Below are 24,072 nucleotides of genomic sequence, written 5' to 3' on the forward strand. Positions count from 1 at the left end.
TTTGAACTGTGATCCTCAGATCTCAGCCTCCTGAGACATTAGGATTATAGGGGTGAGCCACCAGTGCCTGCTTAGAAAAGCCCACATTTTAATGTATGCATATACACCAGTGAAAAGTGGAAAAAAATCACTGTTAAGATACATATAACACAGTTAATATGTGTTAATTTTCCTGAAGAAATTCCTCCCCCCAAATACTGTTGAATTCTCTATGACTGAGCTACACTTTGAGTCTAAAAGGACATTTTGTTTTAAGGTGGTAACAGGGTTTGAACTCAGAGCCTTGAGCTTGTGCTCCTCTAGTGCTCAACTACACAAGACACATTTCTAGCCCTGCTTTTTTGCTGGTCGCTTTTTGTTGTTGTTGCTGGTCTTGGGGCCTGAACTCTGGGCCTGGGCACCGTCCCTCTGCTCTTCAGCTCAAGGCAAGTGCTCTACCACTTGAGCCACAGTTCCACTTCTGGCTTTTTCTGCTTATGTTGTGGTGAGGAATAGAACCCAGGGTCTCATGCATACAAGGCAAGCACTCTACCACTGAGCCACCTCCTCAGCCCCAGCTGGTCACTTTTTTTGTTGAACTTTTCTACCCAGACTGGCTTTGAATGTGATCTTTCTGATCTCAGCCTCTTGCGGCACTAGGAATACAGGTTTAAACTACTGATGTCTGCCTTGATAAATGAAAATTTTATAGTTTACTTTATGTCTGAACTTTGTGAATATTTTATAATGAGAATGTATTTGTGTACTACTTGTTGAATAAAAGTGGAATTGTGTGCCTCTTTACCATCAGCAAAGAGCCCCTAAATGAGAGTATAAAGGCTACGTTAGAGCCAAACCCTTGTATGACTTAGTATTGACTATATAGAGTGAGGAGATGTTTCTAAAGCAAGAAAAGTAGACTTATACATTGTGACAATTTCTAATTTTAGATTACTGCAATAAAAGGGCAAGCCAAAATGCATGCTATTAGAAGACTGTCCCTGGGGAGACGTGTATACAAGTGTGGGGTGGGGATGTGACCTAGACAATATTTCCTGCATTCCATTTTCTTTTCAGCTATGGCCAGTTTAATTATAACTAAGTAGAGTTCATCGTTTGTGGATGGAGGAGGCTGGGTAGATTTGGCTTTTTTTTCAGTGGTGGTTTAGAGCTATGGGAACAATGAGCTAAGTTCACTGAACAGGTTAGCGAAGAGTTCATTTGCCTATTTGCCGTCACTGGGTATGGAAGATGCCTCTAGTGGCCTTGTCCTATTATGTGTCACGTTCGGTCCTGACTAAACTGTTTCAAGTTTGTGGAAGTGGGCAGGAAGAGTGGGGACTGGCATGTAATTCGAGGCATGTGAAGCAGAATAACCGTATCAGTTGCTTTGCTAAAAAGTGGAGGAGATCTAACAGTGCATGTGCACTCCCCTTCTTCATCCAGTTCAGGATGGGGAGGCCTGTGTTGACTGGGCATTAAATCCCTCCCGCTCTAAGGGCCCCAGGAGAGGCTCTTAGTTTTTGGAGATAGTGTCTTTGCACAGAGTTCAGTTCCCTAGAGACTCCTGAGATGACTTCTGGGATAGTATGCTTCCCCCCTCACCCCTAGGATCCTTTGTCTCTTTATCTTCTCTTTGGTTATTTTGTTCCTCATTTCCTTTCCTCCACCATCAGTCTCTCAGGCCATGACTGCTCTTCCGACCTAACAAGCTGCTTGCTGATCTTGGCCAGGCTCTGAGTAGAGTTTTGTGTAAGAGGTCTCAGAAAGACTTGAGGCTAATTATTATTCAAGAAGGTTTTGTTTTATTTATTTATTATTTAGAGAGGGAGTATAGTGTCACATGTGCTTGGCACAAGCGAAGCTCTGGGTTCACTCTATGGAACCACACACACACACACACACAAAAGCTTTGATGGATATGGGGTTTCCATTTGGGGTTATAAAAAAGGAACTAGATAATAGTAATGGTTATGTAGCATAGTGAATGGATTCAGCCCCCTGACTTATATAAAGTGATAAAATTGATGTTATGCTTATTACCACAATTAAACAAAGACAAGGGAAAGACTCAGATGATGCCCATATTAGCAAATCTTTTTCCCTCTCTTCCCCTTCCCTCGCCTCACATCACTTTCCTCTCCTCTTCCCTCATTTTCCGCTCCCCTTTCTCTTCTCACCTCCTTTCTTTCCTCCTCTTCCCACTTCCTTTTTCCCTTTCTCTCTTCCCCTCTCCTTGCCTCCTCTTCTTTCTCTTCTTCTCTACCTTCTGTCTCTCGTTTCTCCTCTCCTCCCCTCACTTTTTCCTTTCTTCTCAGTTCCCCCAGTGGGTCAAATGCCAGAATGCAAGGCCATCATGTTCTGAAATTGCTCAACCACTGACTTACATCCTCAGCCCTATTCCTACTTCAAATTACATTCTAAATTTTTACTTGGGAACTTTACTCCTGCCCTCAAGACACACACACTTCAACAGCTAGGTGAGACCCCTCTGTTGGGTCTCCCTGTGACTATCAGCTTTGTTGTGGACTGAACAGAGATGAAGATGTTTGATGGTGAAATGTCCCCAAGAAATTTACTTGGGACAAAGCATTTGGCTCTGAGATGGTATGTTTGTATGTATGTATGTACATATGTCTGTGTGAGCAAGACCTATACAAGGTGAAATATGTCAATAAGAAGATATACTAGAGGAGCTCCAGTCGCGCAATTGTTTAGTGCGCGGTACTTATAAGATATACTAGAAGGCTAAGATTGATTCTCAATAATAGAATCAACAGATTTCCAATACAGGGCTTTATTCATGGGTGACTTTCCTTTTCAGGATATAAACCATAGAACTCTAAACTATTTCTCACACCCATTGGACTAGCCAAACATTCACAAGCAATTGCAGAGCTCTATAAAGCAATTGTAGGAGGTCTAGGCAGTTACATTTCATCTAAGCTGGGCTTGTGGTTAAGTCAGGGTCTTCTTCTCTACGCTGAAGTCAGAGTTAGAGCTCTGAACTTCAGCTGTGTCAACAGACTATTTCCTATGCCGTGTTCCCCTCTGCTCTATCAAGGTTTTATTCTTTTGGCAGTACTGCTAGGGTGGGTGATATACTACTTGATCCATGGTCGACACTCCTCCTCTGTTAAAGGGAAAAAGACTGAGCATTGATTTGGTATATTTAGCGTCTGTCTCATATTTACTATAAATATGTTCTATATATATACTTTTTGGGGGGGTCCGGTCGTGGGGCCTGAACTCTGGGCCTGGGTGCTGTCCCTCAGCTCTTCAGCTCAAGGCTAGCACTCTACCACTTGAGCCACAGCACCACTTCCAGCTTTTTTTCTTTTTGCTTATATGGTGCTGGGGAATCAAACCCAGGGCCTTATGCATGCGAGGCAAGCGCTCTACCACTGAGCCGCCTTCCCAGCCCCTGTCCTATATTTATTATGGCATTGAGGTACCAGTAGGAAGAAGAGCTCCCTGTGTTTCCACTAACAGAGCTTGGTTCTTCTTGACCTTAGCAACCCACAGTGAAGGGAAAGGACCAATGAGGGCAGCTACTTAGTCAGGGAAACTGCTTTGGTGGAAGTGATCTTCTAGCAGCTTCCTTCTTGTCTACTGCCCTGTGTGTACTTGGGAGTCACACATAAGAATCCTTCTGCCTTCACTGTACTCCATAGGGGAGATCTCACAAGAACAGAAAGGCAATTCCTGCTAATGGCTGACCAAAGATAGTAGACATGGCTGAACTTCTTTACTAAAAATCAAGCAAAACTCCTGCATTCAATGGCCAGAGGATGAAGATAGGTCAACTTCCCAGCCCTGGGCAATAGCATCCTCCATCTCTCCTTTTTACTTCTCCTTAGATTTATTCCAAGGGCTTAGCAGTTGAAAGATGATTTTCCCTGCTCCGCAGTTATGATTTATCATTTCTTCATGATGAATACTTTTTTTTCTGGCTTTTTGTAAAATACAGGGATGAAGCAGGTGGATCATTTTTATCTGAGTATGATGCCTGCTGATACAGGTATTTGGGGCTTGGATACACTGACCTGAAAGATGGTCCTTTCAGGAGAGTAGATAAATCCTACTAAATACACCTAGTGACCCTGGATATCACACTTAAGGAAGCACATTAATCTGTCCTGCCCAGCTTCAGTCTCCTGAATCCAGGGCTTACTCGTTCTGAACTTTTAGTACTCCCATTTTAGCCTTCAAGTCCTCTAAAAATGTTTCACTGTTGTAGAAATCTTATTGAAGCCATCCACTGTAGCTTTATGCAGGCTTCACTGAAACCAACTCAAGTCAATACTGCCTTTGAGTCTCAAATATTTTTAAGGCCAGTAGACTTTGTTATGGTTTGTCCTCTGCGCTCTCAGCTGGAAGGGGTTCTGTGCTGATCTCAGCACAAACCTAAGTTGGATCAGCTCTGTTGCTGGATCAGCTTTGCTAATGTATTCTAGCTCCTTACACTGCCACGATGAAGTGGGTCACCAAAAGCTCCTCATGGTGCCTGCTTAGCCCTATCACAGCTTCAAACACGTTCAGGCCTCAGCAAGAAACTTGCGAAACAGGTGCATGAGGTAGAAAGAAAGCTTTTGTTTCATTTGCCAGCCCCTGGGACAGGTGGCCTAGAGAAGAAGTAGGAAGAACATGGTAAGCCAGTTTCTCCAAAGTGATTTTATGCTGTTGCTCCAAGTCTTGAGAATTTTACCCCCCTTTCTTTCTATTTTTAACCCAATAGAAATGAATATTTCTCAAAGGAGGCTTGCTGCCTGCCTGCTCCTGGAGCCAGACCACACTTAGAGCAGCTGCTAGAACCATTTCCAGCTTAGAGCTCTTGTGCATTGCTCTCTGGAAACTAGTCTTCTCACACTACATTTTTTTTTTTGCCCTGATCATAGTCCAACATATGACACTCACTATAGCTTGTCTTCTTTCAGTTCCTGTCTCTTCAAAGTAACTATGTCTTCTGTCACTTTTCTCTGTGAACGCTTTGCCCCTTCAGGCCTTCTTCATGGCACCTTGTCTCTTCTTTACTCCGTTCTGATAGGGAGGCTCTATTACCTTTATTGCTTTTCCCAAGTTTTCTCTTATTTCTTACTCATCTCCTCTCCATACTATACAGTCAGGGAATCACTGATCAGTGATCAAAACCTAGGATGTGTATGGCATTGAGTTAGCAAAATTAGCCAGGTGCTGGTGGTTCACACCTATAATCCTAGCTATGAAGAGGCTGAGATCTGAGGATTGTGGTTTGAAGCTAGCCCAGGCAGAAAAATCTGTGAGATTCTTATCTCCAACTAACCACCAAAACAAAACAAAATGAACAAAATTGAAAGTGGACCTATGGCTCAAGTAATAGAGCACCAACCTAGATTGAAAAAGCCAAGCTAGGGTGTAAGGCCCTGAGTTCAAGCCCCAGTACTGTCACAAAGCAAAAAAAAAAAAAAAAAAAAAAGAGTAGCAAATTTAAGCACAAAGAATATCTTTTTGTTATCTAACATATTAAATATTTTAAAAATTAAAGTTATTTTAACTGATACAGAAACATCAAATTGCTGTATTAATGAGTTACCATGTGGTATTTTGATGGATGTATGCATCATGTAATAGTTAAAGTCAGGTTAAACAGATCTGTCACTTCAGTTATCACTTCTTCATGATGAGTACTTTTTTTCTAGCTTTTTGTACAGTACAGTTTTAATTACTGTTACCTAGCCACCTTTCATGTGGAATGGCCACACCAGAACTTCTCATTCTTAGATGCATCTTAGCTCCCATTGACCAACCTCTCCCCATCTCAGAAGTAAAGATGTTTTAATCCTATGATTAAGTCCTAGTATTTTCTACTTGCTCCATTTAATTCAGCTTCTCCCACTTTTAGGCCAGTTGGCATGGTGACAGTGAATAAGTCAGGACACACATGGTTGCTGCTTAAAGAAATTATATTTCATACTTCATTGAAACAGATACATTGAGTTCATCACTTTCCATTTTTCTTTATCCAGAGTTTAATTTTCAAGGTCAGTGCTGTATCTGCAGAGCCTAGCCCAGCGCCAGACATAAAGTAGCACCTCATAAATATTTGTTAAATAAATAAATAAATGAGTGTTGGGCTGATGTGACATGAATTCTGGACATGGCAGGTCCAGCTTTTTTTTTAATGCTTTATTTTAATCTGCTTTAAAATGTTTAAAAATATGCTTGAAGTTAAGCTCCAGTGTTAAAGAGACTTCACGGTTGAGGGTGAGGACTGTGGAGATGTTCATTATTTTAAATATGAGTTTGTTGATGCCCACAAGCTGGTGTTACACTGCAGCTTCTCTTTTTCATATGAAGAAGGCAAGCTAGCATTTGGTCGCATGCTTAGCTTTCAGGGTGCACACGGCAGAGTCAAGCTCTTCAGGTTCAAACCTTGATCCGCTTTCCACTAACTCTATGACCTGAAGCTAGTTAGTTCTCTGTGCCTCAGTTTCCTCATCTGTTAGTCTATGAGATAGAAATAATCATTTCACAAACCTTGTCCAATTGTTAGAAGGAGAAAGCAAGTTGATACCAGTAAAGTGCTTAGAGCAGTCCTGGGCATCTACTCATTGTTTCTCAAGTAAAAACAAAACCCATCTGTGAAATACACCTCACAGTAGTACCTGCCTTATATGATACTTATGGACATCAAATGCAACATTTCTAGACCACGTAACACAGTGCCTTAATGCCTGAAGAATGCACAATACAATTCATAGGATTATTCTTAGGAAAGAAGATACCGTATCTATCTCCAGAGGTTTACAAAACAAGCACACATAAAACCAGAGAACAAGCAAGTGGTCACTCTATGGCACAAAGTGCACACAGACCCTGATGGGGAACAAGAGGAAGAATCCAGTTCTGGAATAAGAAAGATCCCTGGTGTCATGAATGAATGTGGGAAGAGAAGAGCTTGGAGGAAAGAGAGAGAGGACTTGGAGTAGCCTGTACCCCAGAATGTTGGGGGAAACAGAGTGAGGGGTGGCTGGGAGAGCTGGGAAATATGTTGGTAGCTGTCAAGTTGAGTCAGGCAGGGATGCCAGGAGCTGTCAGCATTGCAGGAATCTACGATGTGGTTTGCAGGCGCCTTCTCTTCTTATTTCCATTGCACTTGGTTGAGATCCTCTCCAGCCCCTGTGTACACGCCTTCCGGGGCTGCACACTTAAAAGTTCCTTTTGGTTCCTGTCTGATGGCCTTTGGCCCAAGAATTGACTGCTCAGCTCTTTGTAACACTTTCTTGTGATTGCATTTCTTTGGGAAACATGGCTGTACCCAAGCGCCAGGGTTTTCCTGAGAGGAAATAAGGAGGGAAACAAAAGCTCCAACTATCCCCACCCCGCCAAGTTGTTTCAGCAGGCATTTTATGACCACCAGAGCATGAGCTTGCATGTGGGCCATGCTTCCTCCCTCTTATTTTCTTTGGAGTGGAGAGGCGTTATCATTTAGCAAATAACAATAACGGAGGACCCGATCCTATGAAGGATCCATGGCCCCCTAAACTTCTCTTGGTGTGCGCGTCCTTTTCCAGCTGCCAGGCTTCCAATAAAAGAGGCATTTCCATTCTCAGAAGGAGCCACATCTTCTCAGGGTTTGAAACTCAAGCTGGCTCCATGACTTAGTATAATATGACTGAGTTTTCAGGCTCTTCAGGCTGGGAGCTGGGTGTTTTCTCCTTGCGTTGGAACACTGGTGAGTCAAGGATGATGATGATGGTTACCTTTAATCATTCATTACTCAGGGTTTGTGAAAGGAATTGTTACAAGAGTTGATTTTTCTTAAAAATTGAGGTGAGGGGAATTCATCTGGTTTGAATTTAGGACCTTGTGCCTGCTGGGCAGACCACTCTACCACTGATCCACATTTCCAGCCCAAGAGTTGTCACTCCTAAAGATGCATATTTATGAACCTAAGAGTCACAGACATGAAACATATTGTATGACCTGCTACTTGAGCTGTGGAAATGCTACCTGGGAAATCTTAAATAAACTACAGGTGTGTAAAAGTTTATCTCCAAGAAATTAAGAAATTCCTTTCCAGCTGGGCACTGGTGGCTCACACCTGTAATCTTTGCTACTCAGGAGGCTGAGAGCTGAGGATTGAGGTTCAAAGCCAATGTAAACATAAAATATCCATGAGACTCTTATCTCCAATTAACCAGCAGGGAGGGGTGGAAACGGGGGTGGGGGGTGGGGGGGCAGGGAGGGCACAGGGAAAGCCAGAAGTAGAGCTGTTGCTCAAATGGCAGAGCCACCAGCCTTGAGTGAAAAAAAGCCAAGGACAGTGCTCAGGCCCTGAGTTCAAGCCCTGCCCAGTATTGGTACAACAAGAAGGGAAAGAAGGAAAGAAGGAAGAAGAAAGGAAGAAAAGAGATAATTTCTTTCCAAAAGGATGTAGTAGTTTTAAAGAGTACATAAAGAGGGGAAAATGAATGACTTAGCATAGTTAAGCTTAAAAACTGCCAAGGGTAGTATATTTGAATAATTAGGAAATATTTCTATAAGAAGGTTATCTAAGATCCCTTTTGAAAATTCTTTAGGGGTAGATAGCCTTCTTATTTTGTTCTAGAACTGTCTGACATTTGAAGTGATCTGTTAAGGCTCTGGGCCTATTGGTGGATTGTGACAACTTACAGGCTAGTTTCTGAAGGAATGAAGCTGGTATTGACTAAGCAGTGATGATGGGCCAGCATAGTTATGTTCACCTCCTTACCACATCCCTGTATGATTAGTATTATCCCAGTTTTAGCAATAAGGCTCAGAGAATGGCACAAGTGAATGACCATAAAGCTTAACTGGCCCATTAGAACAGTGCTGAGCCTCAAGCTCTGGTCTCCTAGCATTTCCTACTCCTTTTCCATTTGTATTTGGGGCTTGTTTTCTTGCTCTGTCTTTCCTTGAGTCCTGTAAATAGTCATGGGCTTTAGTATTGGTTTAACTTTGCTTTGTTAATTCCCGTCCAAGCTATGAAAGCTGAAGTCAGGTTTACTTCTTTCATAGAACCATTCAACATCTTACGTGAATATTTCATAAAATATGTTCTGTGGCTAAGTTAAGTTTGGGGAACACAGCATTCAACCTAGAGTAACAGTTTTTTATTATGGGATTTATAGGGGTTAGGAAGGTGGCGCGGTGGTAGAGTGCTTGCCTCACATGCATGAGGCCCTGGGTTCCATTCCTCAGCACCACATAAGCAGAAAAAGCCGGAAGTGGCGCTGTGGCTCAGGTGGTAGAATGCTAATCTTGAGCTGAAGAGCCAATGAGCCCAGGCCCAGAGTTCAGGCCTCAGGACTGGCAAAAAATCAAAATAAAAAAAATATGGGATTTATATAGGTCTTTCATATGCTCTAAGAGAAGGGCTTTACGTGCATCTTTTCACAAGCTATTTAATGTATCCATGCATTCCTTTTATTCTTATAGAATATCTCCCAAATCCTTTTTTCCATGAACTACCTATCCTGGCATATGTGCTTTGAAATGAATTTACTAAAGATAGCATACAGTTTTCTGAAAACCATTTAGTCATTAACTTATGGAACACTGATTAATTTACAAGTACCCCATTAGGTTCTGAGGATACAGAAACCATATACAAATAAGACAAGTTAAAATACATGGTTTGCTATCTGGTGGGAAACACTATCAACTCATGAGTAAAGTGCTAGGCTCATGCCTATAACAACTAGCTACACAGGAGGCTGAGATCTGAGGATCAAGGAAGGGTTAAAGCCAGCCTGGGCAGAAAAGTCCATAAGATTCTTACATTCAATTAACCACCAAATAGCTGGATGGAGTGGCTCAAGTGGTATAGCATCAGCCTTGAGTGAAAAAGCCATGCAAGTCCCGAGTTTAAGCCTCAGTATTGGCAGACACACACAGACACACAGACAGTCAGACACACACACAGAGGAATATAGTAACAGAAGAAATGTGTGTAATACAGACATATGAATGAAGGATTGCAGTTTTTGGAAAACCTCAGTAAAAGAGAAGTAAAAACCTTATGTTAAAGAGACTCATGGAGAGCTCCTCTTTATGGGAGAGGGACCCCTGAATCTGGTTCTCAGATCAGCCAACGGGAAGGCACTTGAGGTGGAAGGACACAAGAACTAAACAGCTTAGAAGGCAGATTCAGCACAGAATGTGCAGTGATAGATCAGGAGTTTGGCACTGCCAGAGCAGCAAGTCCAAAACAGCAGAGGAGGAGCAGAATTAAAGCAGGCAGGACCAGGTGTCCAGGGCTTTCTCTGTCAGATGCTTGAAGTGGCTTAGGCAGTATGACAGGAAGCCGTAGTGGGTCTTAAACAAGGAAGTAACAGCATCACCACTGCATTCTAGACAAGTGTGTGGAAAACAAACATGGAGAAGAGAAGGAAGGAGGAGACAAGCCAAGAGATGACTGAAGATGTTCAGAGGATAGGTAACAAGCGAGCTCCTGAACCAATAAGATCAAGAAGCAGAGGGAGGGAAAGCTCTCAGAAAGTATTTAGAATCTATCATCTGGCGACTGATTGGCTAAGGTGGGCAAGTGACTCATCCTTGATTGGATGATTAAGTCTATGATGTCAATGTAAGAGGAGGGGCTACTTTATGGAGAAAATGATGTGATGTAGACTGGGACCTGTAGAATACAAGACCTTTCTAAGATAGGTGTCAATACCATAAAATTTGAGTCATTTCATTACTTTTGTCCAGTGCGTCAGACTGAAATGAAAGCTTTATTGAGTACAGGATTCACATTTAAGGACTCCTCCATAGTGTAGCTTATTTGATTTATATTGTTGGACCCTTACAAATAAATGACGTTCTAATTTTATTTTATTTGTGGTAGTAGGGCCTTGTACATGCCAGGTGGGTGGAAATTTTATTTTTGCTAATTTTTATTTTATTAATCAAAAGCTTAAGTTTAATGTGTAATTGTGAGGCGGGCATTAGTTAGGGTTTATATCTCATTGGTTGACATGTACCTGTTTTTAAGAATATTTTTTTGTTGCAAGAAAATAAATCCATAACAACTCAGTTTAGAAAGTACCATTGTTGTTGTTATTTTTTAACCAACATGATAAAATAGCAGTCAGAATAGCCATCTGCTTTCCAAATTATTAAAATTTTAGGGTGGGGAAAATTTTAAAAGTTATACTCTTCTGAACTTCATACATGTTGGGTGTGCAGAGTTTGGCAGGTGCTCAAGTCAAGAAATCAAACTTCACACTTTCCCAGCTGTGTAGGTGAACTAACCATCGTCTAGGTAGCTCTACTCATTTCTTTCTTATTAACTAAAGCATTCTAACTGTATAGATTCTGTAAGATTTTTTTTTTAAATAGGGCTAGGACTATAGAAGAACCCACCCAAACATTCCATATTAGAAGGTTCCATCAGCACGAACCAGAGCTCAATTTTTGCTGTATCAGCAAGTGGTTCTAGGTGTGGGGAAGCAGGCAATAGGGAAGTTAGGGGGAAAGGGCTAAGCAAGGGTAAGGAATAAATATAAGAAAGAGTGTGCCTTACCAGGTTCTTGTTGTATTTTGTGGTTATTTTTAAACCAGGTGATCTGAGGCTCTGGAATTCCACTAGCATGACAATCTAAGGTGGCAGAACCACTGATCTCCACCGTGTGGTCACTGAGGTTTCCTAGGAGATGTGGTGCTTCCTGATCTAGAGAGGAAAGAAAGGCAGTTGTGATTACTTGTCTGTCAACTTTTCTCTTTTATTGTAGGTACATGTCAACATTTTAAATATAGGGACAAACAGCAACCTCGACCATAGGTTGCAGTTGCATTTCCTTTCCTTTCTTCTCAGTAGTTAACCTCCTGTTTCCTTTTTAAGGAGATGCTACAATAAATTGCTGTGTGTTAGTATACAGTAAAACCAAGGGCTCCCATAGATTTTATATTTAATACAAAGGTTTCTGTCTACCTCATTTCCTTCCCTTTTTTCTTTTTTTTTCTTTTTGAGAAATGCATTTCTAAAACCCAAGGGTTTCATATAATATTTTACAAGCTAAAAACGAAAAATATAGTTTGGTATGTAGATTCATATAATGCATTTTTGATAATCATCTATAGTGATGGGTTAGTACAATTTCATGTTTTTCTCTTCAGTTCTGAAGATTAAACTCTGGAACTCTTACATGTTAGGTAAGTGCTCTACCACTGAACGACACCTCCAGCCTAATTTTATCAATTTTTCTGTATGGATTTTTATTGATATTCACTAGAGTATGTACTTGTCACTCTGTAACCTAAGTTGAAAGGCAGCAGAACAAACAAAAGAATTCTTAAATTGTGAAAGCTTTATTGATTGTTCCTTTCCTCCTTTCTCTTCTCAAATGCAAGTAAGTGACCAAAGGATTAATTCAAGAGGCAGAGGCACAGATTTGTAGGTTTTGCACTATATAATAGTACAAATATTATATTTTATATTATTTTCTCTTAAAACATACAAATATGATACAATACAATTTTAATAAAATGCCAACCAATATAATACAACAACATGAATTTAATACATTACGATGCAACACATTACAATATTAAAATCCCACATAGGAGCAACAGTACCCCCAATGCCCCAATGAGTACAGTGTCTATTTAATGAAGTAGTCAGTCAGTCCTGCTGATGTGTATACATTCTAGTTAGGTGGGTACTGGATTGGTAGTTCAAGCTCAAGGGGGAATAAAAAAAAAAACTCTTAATGTCTTTTTCAGTCTCTTAAATCTTCCCTTTCCCTCTGTACTGAAAATCCTGAAACAGAAATGAAAAGTTTTGGCATAGCCTTACACATTCGGCACCATTGGTTTCAATTATACAGCGTGAGCTTTCTCTGATGACTTTGGATCTCCTCACCTCAGTGAACGAATACCATGAAAGAAGATAAAGAGCAATTACATCACTATAAAAGGTGACACAGCCATGTACTGATGGCTCATATCTGTAATCTTAGCTACTTAGGAGGCTGAGATCTGGGGATCACAATTGAAAGCCAGCTTGGGCAGGAAAGTCTGTGAGACTTTTATCTCCAGTTATTCACCAGAAAACTGGAAGTGGAGTTGTGACTGAAGATGGTCTACCACCGCTCAGGGACAGTAAGGGACAGGCCCTGAATTCAAGCCCTATGCCTAATAAAAATAAAAGGTGACACATGGCAAAAACGGACTCTACAGCCCTATAGGATTCTGCTGAGTTCCCAAACCTTTCTCTTTAACTTCCTGCAGGAATGCTCTCTAGATTAGCATCGATTAAAGCCATTTAGATATCCCAGTAAAAAGTATATTACCATGTAACTTTGATAATATATGGAAGTACTATAGTGTGCAGGATTATTATTGGTTAGGAGAATAGATTTCTTAATAAAATTTGATTTTTATAACTGATCATTAGTCTTCTCATTTTATATAAAATGAAATCTGAAGGCAAAAAGAGTGTTGAAGGAAGTACTCTGATTTGTCAAACTTTCTTCAAAAATAGCAATGATTCTTTTGCCTCCTTCAGAGCTTTCCTATCCTATCTTGAAATGAAAGGCAGAGCCTTTACAGTATTTCTGTTTGTGTTCTGTGCAATCTGCCAAAAGCTTTTCTTAATTGAAATTCAGCCCCATACAAAAATCTTCAATTTATGCTGACTTGTGCATGCTTGCTCTTTACACTTTTGACATTTTTATGCAGCACACACCCTAAACATATCAGAGAAACATGACAAGATGAGAAATAACAATATCATATGACTCATTTAGTATCTTTTACAGTGACAAGCCAACTTTGGCCTATCTCCTTTAAAACTAAGACCCAGTTTGTGAGTTACACTCTTAATTTTTTCTCCAGTACAGTTGACTATTTCTAATGAATTAAATACAATTTATCATTGCTCTTAGGTCTTACAAGAAGAAAGTCTAACTATGAGGCCTATAACTCCCACATTATTTTTTGTAACTACAATCTATAACACCATCAACAGAGACAGGATTTGGATTTCCCTGACAGGTGAATTGGAAAATAATGCTTATATAGAAGAGAACATTTTATGTTAACAAAAATGTCACGGAGAACTCCAAAGGCCCTGTGTGTACTATACAAACTTCAGATGAGCAGCAAAAATCAACCGAACACCCACTGCAGAATAAACATAAAATCACTTAAATACCGGGTTCACATAAACAGTCTACAAAATACAGTATTAGGATTTGTTTCTGGGGGAAAGAAGTCCTCCATTGCCAAGCATCTCATTTTCAGCTACTTTCTCAACGACCACTCAGCCTAGGAATCGTATTTTGCCATCTCTCACTTCATACACCGTAATTTAAAAAAACACACAAAACATTTTAAATAAGAAAGGTACATTGAATCCATACATAGTTGTTGGAAGCCTGCTTTCCAAAACTTAACAAAATGTCACTGGTCCCTTAAAGCTGAGGAAATTGGATTTAAGAGAACATTTCTACTGGTTAGGCAAAGGTAGCTGCCCCACTGGCTCTTCTTTTCTGCCAGATGGTGTTCAGGCCCACAGATGCATAGCTCTTCCTTTATCTGAAATGAGGCTGAGGAGCCAGCCTCACACCCCTCAATTCCAGCCTTATTCTCTAGGCTCTTTTGTTCTCTCTTACCCTTACCTCACTTAATACCCCCACAGAATAACTAAAGAAAACCCTACTCAATAGTTTCATTTCTTTCTTCCTTTTCTTTTTTACAAAAATCTTTCTGAAAGGCTTAATTGCAATGAACAAGGAATGAGTCCACAGAATTCTTAAAATCATCTCCTGGAATAGGAACACATTTTCTCCCCACAAAAATTGCAATGAGGGGAAAGTAGGTGGCCAATCCATCCTTCCATTTGCTTTTTTAGCTTTCCTCAAAACCCAAGGCATTAGAGTTCTGTGGGGTTAAGGCATTGTTCTCTGAAGGAGCTCATTGCCTTATAATGAACAAAGAGGCAGGCCAAAGAGCCATAGGTAAAATTTCAAGATACAATTGATTATTCTTTCCTTTGGGCTGACAACTTCCAGGTTACTAATTGTTTTCAGAGCATTGGGGGCTCCATAAACCTGGCATTAGGGGAAATGCTATTGTTTACTCTTTCACACTTGACAAAAGCAATTCCCACGTGAAAGACAAGTTTAGCCGTGGGACACAGTCTTGTTACCTAAAGGAGGAAACAGGCTGGTGAGTTCCCAAGCTTGAAAAGCTGTCATATTGTCACCTCCCATTGAACTGCCTAGCCACTCTGTTTCTCAGCGACTGCTATTTTGGTCATTATAAGTTTGTTGTCTTTCTTCTTCTGTCAATCATGTAAATTACACATAACGATCAATCTTAAATGAAACCAGAACAATGTATAATAAATTGTTGAAAAGATTTCATTTTCCCTCAAATAGAAGCTTAAAACAAGAGATCATAATTGAAAAAAGAAGACATGTATTTTAAAATGACTTCAACCCTGCTTCTCTAGTTTGACAATTTCTTAATCCCCATAAAAATCCTATTAACATTTGCATATGGGGAAAGTGGACTCTTTTTAAATGGATAGATTTGCAATGGATATTTAGAAGAATGCAGTAACCTTTATTTCCTTAATAAGTTGATCTTGAAAAAAAAATAAGTTGATCAGGGACCAACTCTAAATGTTATCATTTTTAACATGATGAAGTTCTTCAAAAGAATACCCAGGGGATGGTACTATTTAAAGTGACAGCTCCATTCACTGTCAGGTGTCATAAGTGGCTGTCAGTCCAGTCTGGGGCAAGGAGGAGGAAAATCTACCACTGGCCTCCCTACAGGGGTGCTAATTGCCTGAAAGGAAAGAGAGGAAGGAGCAGGGATGACTTGGGTGGACTCCTAATTCACACAGTGATGAAACTTTTCACTGAATTACAACGGTCTTGCAATCTAGGGGGCCCATTTTAGAAAACTCCAGTTGAAGATCAGTGTGCTTAATATAAAAAAGAAGAAGCATTTTCAAATAAATAAGCATTCTAACTTGCTATTTCACGTGCTATTTACAAAACCAGGAGCAGATGAAATAGTACAAAGTCAAACCAGGCAGAAGTCCAACAGAGTCTTCAATTCAACTGTACTCAGTCTGAGCTGAAAAATTAACTTATTCGTTGTCCATCTTTGGCAGAAACCAGCATTTGTTTTAGTTATTCAGTTCGTGCAGCTTCACCACTTAAAAATAAAAAGAGGTTGGCATCAAAGTAGAGGGAAAGGATCAGTTCCAAGTTGTTGCTTATCAGGCAGGAGAAGACAGCAAGAGCAGACACATAGAGAAGGCAGGGACCCTCCAAATCCAAAGAGGCACCAGGTGGGCCCCAGGGAGCCCTGAATTGGCCCCCCAGGGGGGTCTCATTACTCCTATCATCTCCGATCATTTGCGGAGGAACCTCTCCTCCAAGCTCAAAGTTAGCAACAGTGACAATCTATCAAGCTGATATGAGGCAACTGTTACTTTTTTTTTTTTTTTAAAGCAAGAGTCCTTTAATGTTTTACATTACTTTGTGTGGCACAATCATTCCTTGTGCTTTTAAATTTGGAGATCCGAGAGAAAACAGCCTTTTTGGTGCAGTGCTCACCTCGAATGGTAACTTCTGTCTTCTGAAGGACCACTGCCCCTGTGTAGACATTCCTGGCTTTGCAGGCATAAATGCCTGAATCATTCAGAGACACATTCTTGATGACAAGGTTAAGCGTAATAGAGTATTCTGAAATGATGGCTGTTTTTTGCTTGCTGATGCTGTGGTGCATTGTCCTATTATTGACCGTCCGCAGTAAAATCCAAACAATATCTTTATACAAGAACTTATTCACTGTGCAGGACAGTTTCAGGTCTTCTCCTTCTGTGGGCATTTTTTCCAAGTTAATACGAAACCCATTTGGCACATCTGTAAAATTAAGAAGGAAGAACTTTAGCTCTTAGAGAAACCGATGTCTCAGGAAATAGTCTGAGAGTCTTAAGACAGTAAAAATTTTAAGAATTATTCTGATACAGCCAGGGGCTAGTGGCTCACACCTGTAATCCTAGCTACTCAGGAGGCTGAGGTCTTAAAATTGAGCCAGCCTGAGCAGAAAAGTCCATTAGACTCTTTGCCAGCCTTGAGCAAAAAAAAAACAAAAACTAAGAAAGGGGACAGTACCCAAGTCCTGAGTTCACACCACAGTACTGGCACTAAGAAAAAGAGTATATTATTATGATACAAGTTCTCTCAATATTAACGTTAAAGAGGATAGTATTTACTTTTTATTTTAGGGGAATGGATCAAACAGAGAAGGGAAGAACCAGGTGAATTCATTCCATCAAAAATGAGGCAGGAAATGAAAAACAGTTCATTAAGATGGTGATTTTTCTTTATTTGTCCAGAATTTGCTTTTCACAGTAGAACGGCTGCTTTTTCCAACTTGGGATAATAACCTCATTCCCCATTTGTTTATATATCCAATCCTCCTACTGAGAAGTGAGAATTTGAAGAGGACAAAATAGTAAAGTAACTTGGCGTCATGGTCCTAAAACCCAATAATACTTGTACAAGCAAACCTATTCAAAATAGCCTGGGCCTTGATGGCTCACACCTGTAATCCTAACTACTCAGAACACTGAGATCTGAGGATGAAGGTTCAAAGCCAGCCAGGGCAGAAAAGTCTGTGAGATTATCTCCAGTTAACCACCCCCAAAAAAGGTAGAAATGGAGCTGTGGTTCAAGTGGTAGAGTGCCAACCCTGAGTGAAAAAATTAAGGGGCAGTGCCTAGGCCCAGAGTTCAAACACCAGTACCAACACCAATAAATAAGTAAATAAATGAATAAATAAAACAAAAACCAAACCAAACAAAAAACAGCATGGGACACTTACCCATGGGTACCTGGCATTCAATACTATTTCAGTCCTATCCTCTCCAGTGACAGGAGCTGCGTCTCAGTCCCTCCCCCCTTGCTCTTTTCTGGCATAGTGAAGCTGAGGGCACCTTTCCTTACTCAGGATCCCTTTGATGGAGCTGGTTTTACTCAGAAATAAAAGAGCAAAGATTGCTTCTGAAAAATACAGACAACTCATCTGAAAGAGCTCCATCACGGGCAGCTGATTTTAAAACCTGATTTAAGGTTCGAGGGGGAGCCCAGTGGTACAGCCTAGCTACGTCCTGGTGTTTGATCAGCATCACAAGACTTCAAAAAAAATCATATTTACTCAGTTCAAACCTATTCCTAAGGCAGCTGTCACTCAAAGCCATTTTGTCCCTTGTCTACCCCAGCTCACCTTCTTTTCATTTTCCTTCCAGCTCCATCTCTATCAACAACATCCCATACATTCTGCCCAGCCTCATTACTTAAGGGTTAGGCTGCAAGTCCCTTAGTGTCATTTTGGACCATTTCACTGGAAGATTTTTAAAAAAATCTTCAGCTATGGCCCTGAGCTGATCACTCTCAAAACCTTCCCATTGCTTGTTACTAATGGTGTATCTTTATTTGAGCAAAGAATTTGGGCCAACATTTGACAAAGTGCTTTGAAGATGAAAAGCTCTATGTGATGCTATTATTATTATTGTTGTTGTTATTATCCTTTGCACACAAAGCTATAAAGAAACCTTTAAACCTGAAGGGGACAATAGTCCAAAATTAGATACCGTATCAACTCTTTCCTAAATCTCACTTTGCTTGTTTTTTCTGATTTTTCTGGCATTGGCTTTATTATAAAGTGTCACGTCTGAAGAAATGCCAAAGTATTCATTTGAAACCTGGAAGTGGGGGGTGACAGTGGTTGGAGAGAGAAGAGCCTAGTGCAGCTTTCCCTGCTTTTAAATGAAAAAAAAAATCTAAGAATGTGTTAGAAGATACAACAGTAATTGATAGTTATTTTACACTTCCAAGGAATTAGTGATAGCTGTTTTAACTCAGTATCTTTTTACATTTTGGACATTTTCCAAGTATGAAGAACAAAATAACTTTTACACAGATGGTAGATCAGAGATACTATGAAATCAAGATCACTTCTGAAATGACCACCGACTTTTCACATATGAAGTTTTATCCTGGTCGTTAGAACCCTTAGCAAGCCTAGTTAACACCACTGAGATCATGTAGAGAGTTTTTGTTTACTTTAGTGATTTGAAACTTCCTGTGGAAATAGCTCACAGGTTTCCTGATGGAAGATTTTGTTTATCTTTGCCAAGCACCACCAGGAATCTCAAAATAAAATGCATTTAGTGACATTGGGAAGCCAGGGAGATAAGGCTGTGCTGGTCCTGTCTCACCCTCTGTAATTGCTCACACACCCATAGTCCACGCTGAGTGCCAGCAAAATTGCAAAAACATACACAGGGGAAAAGAAAAGAAGCAAATCCATCTCCAGATCAGTTTCTTGTGTGGGGAGACAGTTAACTGAAGCTAATTTGGTTGAAGTCACCAAACAGCCTCTTAAGCAGAATTATCTATTTCTCAATGTAACTCCTTTGTTACTTTAAAAAAAAAAATTCATGTTGATACTGGGGCTTGAACTCAGGGCCTGGGGCACTAAGTTTCCGCCCCTCCCCATAAATCTAGTGCTCTATTACTTGAGCCACAGCTCCACTTCTAGATTTTTTGATGGTTCATTGGAGATAAGAATCTCACAGACTTTTCTGAGTGGGCTGGCTTTGAACTGGGATCCTCAGATCTCAGCCCCTTAAATAGCTAGGACTACAGGCGTGAGCCCCAGGCACCCAAGCTAACCCCTTTGGTATTTTCTTTGGATGCATGGAAGATGCAAGATAAAGAAAATGTTCTCAATTGCTTAATGAACCCAGAGGGATTTTCTTCTTAATTCACAATGACATTTTAAAACCCTGAGTATAAAAACAGACCCAAGGAAAATATTGCCTTCTAACCATCTGAAGTGAAAACAAGCAATCTTCCCACACTTTCCTATCTGTGGCTCATTCATCCCAGTCATTGTCATCACCAAATAATGTCAACAGTCCAGTAGTCACATTCATAGAGTCTTAGGAGGTGTTGGGGAGAAGAGTCAACACTTGCTTAGAAAAGACATTCAACCTAGGATAAAGGGAAATACTAATTTTTCTACAAAGGTGCACATTGCAAGTAGATGCTTTGAATTGATTGGACATGAAGTTCATGAGAGACAAGCACTTAGACATTTAGACTCTTAGAAGGATGAAGGTGATCTTGTTCATCGGGGGAGGTGGAGAAAATCTGACTTAAACACAAACATGGAAATAGCATTCTCTGAAGAAAGCCAGCTCCTGGGAAGTTTTACTTGTTTCAAGTAATTTCCATGTACAGGTGAGAGCCATAGTTAACCAATTTTCCTTTTTTCAAATTTCAAATTTCATTTTTCAATTACTGTTTTATTTTTTTTTATTTGGTGTGTGTGAGTGTACGCACGCGTGCACATGCACGCACATGCATACTAATATTGGGAACTTGAACTCAGGGCCTGGGCACTGTCCCTCAAGGCTGGCACTCTTATCATCTGAGCCAAACCTCAACTTACAGCTTTTTGGTGGGTAATTGGAGAAGAGTCTCATGGACTTTCCTGGCCAGGCTGGCTTTGAACTATAATTCTTAGCTCTCAGCCTTTTGAGCAGATAGGAGTACAGATGTGAGAAGCCAGCTCCTGGCTCTTTTGTGTTTTGCTATTTTTTTCTCCTTTCTTTTTATTTTTCTTGGGACACAGTCCCACTATGGAACTTCATTTTTCAGTTCTCCTGCCTCTTAAGTGCTGGGATCATAGGTATGAGCCACCACAACTTGTTTTTCTATTTCAAAAAAGGGCAACATAACTGAAATGAGGATCAATAAATATCCAAATTTATACTTTATAGCTCTAAAATTACTTTTCAAGAATTACTCTCACTATATCAAGTATAAGCACTGAACACACATTTGTTTCTCCATAAAACAGATACATAAGGCAAAGGATTTCTTAGGAGTATTTAGTCTTGACTAAGGATATATCTTGGGACAAAGGTTTAAGCAAGAAAAAGATAATAATTAGCTAACAAAAAGTTGTGAATATAGTCATTTTTATCCATCACCAATCCAATCTAGAACTTTTCAGGATTGGTAAAAGAGAAGTTTTCAGAAAGTGCATTTTCTAGACAATGGGGACTGGATTCATTGAACTTGTGTTCATTTTCAAGATATACAAACTCTTGAGTTTCTAGAGGAAAAGATCCAGGAGCTCCTGGCAGGCATATTTGGAGGATGGGAGCCTGTCTCTCATCTCCATGCTTGTCACATCCTCTTCTGGAACTATACTCACACCAGACATGAAAGTGTCCTTGTCCTGAGTCTTTATCTGACTTTATTTGGCATGGACCTCTCCTTCTTCTATGAGGAATCCATGGGGAACATTTCCATCCAGAACCTGTGTCAGTCCACTCCTGCATTATGCCAGGGGCTTTGTGATCCCAGAAATCCCCCAAACGTTGATCCCAAATCTGCTTCTAAGTTGGCTCAGACCTTTTCCTTTTCTAGAGGTCTCCCCTCCTGAGTCATATCAGTTGTTAGGAGGCATACCTCTAGGTCAACTGAAGAAATAGCCAAGAGATGACTCTATAGAAAGGCCTGGCTGGGGCGGGGGAGGGGGGGAGACACTCAGTGGGCTGGGGAGCCCATACAAGTGGTACATGATCCCTCACAGAGAAGAGAGAGGGGAAGGGAGTAAGGCCTTCTGCACTGTGCCCAACTCTGCAACTCAGAGTAGTCCCAAGGTTCTAAACTCCTCCTGGATTTTGGGACCTCCAAAGGTTATGTTGGCACATAGGACGCTGACATGCAAAGTCTTCTGGCATGGCTTCAACTTTGTCAGTGGTTAGATGAAGGATTTGTGGGTCTCCAATGGAACTCTTGCCTTGGATCTGGAAATGTCAGGGCAAGTCTTAGCCTCTTCCTTCTCTTTATTCAAATTCTCCCTTCGCCAGGGCCCCTCCATCCTGCTTCCTTCTCAGAGGCCTCGAGCTGTACCTGACATGGTACCTATGAGTTACCTGTAGCTTCTAAGTTTTACATTTTATCCCGTTTATTTATTTCAGCTGATTAAAAAAAAGTGATCAGTGCTGAGGAGAAGTGTATAGTTTAATAGCCAATGCCTATAAAATCGTTGCAAAATTGTTGCACGTTCAGAAAGGAACAGAGCAATTGCTCCCATTTTTAATATTCTAAACCCATGGATTTGGATATTAATTTGTTTCCCAACAAATATGAAGAACAATAGAAACTTTGTATTAAATTCATTCAAGTCATCTAGATTCACTGAGAATTAGTCTGGATGAGGTTAATTAGAATCCCTCCTAAGGGAAGGCCTTCCCTACTCGGAATGGATGTAGAAGTGCTTTCTACCTGATTCTGTCTGGTGACACAAGGGGGCTTGCTTTGGTCTAGCATGGCTCAACTGTCTACCTCCTCCTCAACTCTCCTGATGCCATTTTCTTCTCTGATCATGTGGGAGAGCTGGGAGGATGAGTATCTTCTCTGACTGCCTTTTGGCTCTGATCTACTATGAGAATCAACTGCAGGATGTGTCCCATGGCCCAGGGAAACTAGGGCTTGGCTCACTTACCAAAAGGTTCCTATCATCTGACAAGCCAACCATCTTATGAAATTTGTCCTGCCTCTTTCTTTCTGGAGACTTGTAGACAATGTCTGCAGCCTGCCCCATGCAGTGTGAAGTTTCCAGGGAGTTGGCAGCCTGCCCAGGTTTCTTCCGAAATTGGGGGTGTATGGAGCCAGGCAATTGTTTTTATACTTTGAGCTACTTATTTCCTTCCTGTACCCATGGCAGGGACATAAGGAGTGCCATTTGTGTGCCTCAGAGGTTGTAAGATTTGCAGAGATCATATTTAAAATGATTAATTCTTACATGCTCGAAAATAGCCTATTAATTATATTTAGCCAAGTTCAGTTTCAGATTTCTATAGGAGAGCCTCATTCATCAGTCTCTATTAGTTAACTTACTTCTAGGGTAAAAGAAATACTGCATTTTAACTGGCATTCTTATACTGGTGTTCTCATTGGTTTCTTTGTTAGGGAGCAACCAGTGTGCCAAACCTTGTGTTAGGTACTAAAGGGAATTCAAAAGTGAGTATACGAGATCCCACATTTGCAATACAGTCTGGAAAAAAGACATACACAAATAACTCTTAAAAGAGAATTCAGGGAAATAACTCTTCAGGAGAGCTAATGATGTTGTAGCATTCTATTTCTAAGAACAAGGATGAAGGTACTTAAAACTGGACTAAAAAAAAAAAAAAAAGCACTCAAGCTATAAGTGCACTAAATGCAAACAGCATCAAAAGGCCAAAGTCACCAGACTGTCTTTCTGCATATATATAGAATACATTGCTTACCTGTGACATAAAAGCTTATGTTTCTTTCCACAGTCCCTACTTTATTGAAAGCCATGCAACTGTAGATCCCAGAAATCCTGGAGTCAGCCACAACCAAGGTGCTAGCGATCTGCAAAAGAAAAAAGAAACTTTAGCTGGCAATGGGACAGAGAACCACTGGAATATCTCTAAGCAGCTTCTCGAGGTTGAAATGATTCAACGATCCCATTCATTCAACAAAGATAATATTGCATGGGTGGGTGGTTACCAGAAAGTTTTCTCCTTGCTGAGCCCCAGCAAGAATGGGAAAATAACAGGAAAGCAGGTCCTCAGGAGACCGGAGCCCATGACATCCGACTCATATGAGGGTTTCAGGCTTATCTTGTATTACTGGCCTAACAATGAACAGACCTGAGCTGTGGGACTGCACGTCTCACCCCATGAGGTGGTCATTTCACATCAATGGGAGGAACAGGTGAGGCTGAGGCCTTCCCTTGTTTGGGGACCTGAGAGCTCAAATGCCAATGGTAACCAGAGGCTCCTGTGCTCTAGTGGGCTCTAGTGAGCATGCAAAGTGAATAAGGACAGAAGTGTGTGGCCAGGGCTGGGAAGGTGGCTCAGTGGCAGAGTGCTTGCCTTGTATGCCTAAGGCCCTGGGTTCGATTCCTCAGCACCACATAAGCAGAAAAAGCTGTAAGTGGCGCTGTGGCTCAAGTGGTAGAGCGCTAGCCTTGAGCTGAAGAGCTGAGGGACAGCACCCAGGCCCA

At 40.8% G+C, this 24,072-nt stretch overlaps 1 protein-coding gene across 2 annotated transcripts in view; it reads right to left on the minus strand.

Moving 5' to 3' along the window:
• The window catches only part of Flt1 (fms-related tyrosine kinase 1), a 185,363-nt gene that overhangs the window by 71,073 nt on the left and 90,218 nt on the right, over window positions 1–24,072 (minus strand). The window contains exons 12-15 of one of the 2 annotated variants that reach the window (XM_013027298.1): window positions 23,327–23,435; window positions 16,563–16,871; window positions 11,510–11,656; window positions 5,923–7,690 (exon numbers count right to left, since the gene is read on the minus strand). In XM_013027298.1, the coding sequence (XP_012882752.1) occupies window positions 7,620–7,690; window positions 11,510–11,656; window positions 16,563–16,871; window positions 23,327–23,435 (636 nt within the window). In that variant the 3' untranslated portion in view covers window positions 5,923–7,619. Of the gene's footprint in view, window positions 1–5,922; window positions 7,691–11,509; window positions 11,657–16,562; window positions 16,872–23,326; window positions 23,436–24,072 lie in introns of those variants that run through there. The other variant, XM_013027297.1, reaches the window with a different exon arrangement.

This window comes from Dipodomys ordii, unplaced genomic scaffold, assembly GCF_000151885.1.
Source record: "Dipodomys ordii isolate 6190 unplaced genomic scaffold, Dord_2.0 Scaffold102, whole genome shotgun sequence".
Classification (NCBI taxonomy): Eukaryota; Metazoa; Chordata; class Mammalia; order Rodentia; family Heteromyidae; genus Dipodomys; species Dipodomys ordii.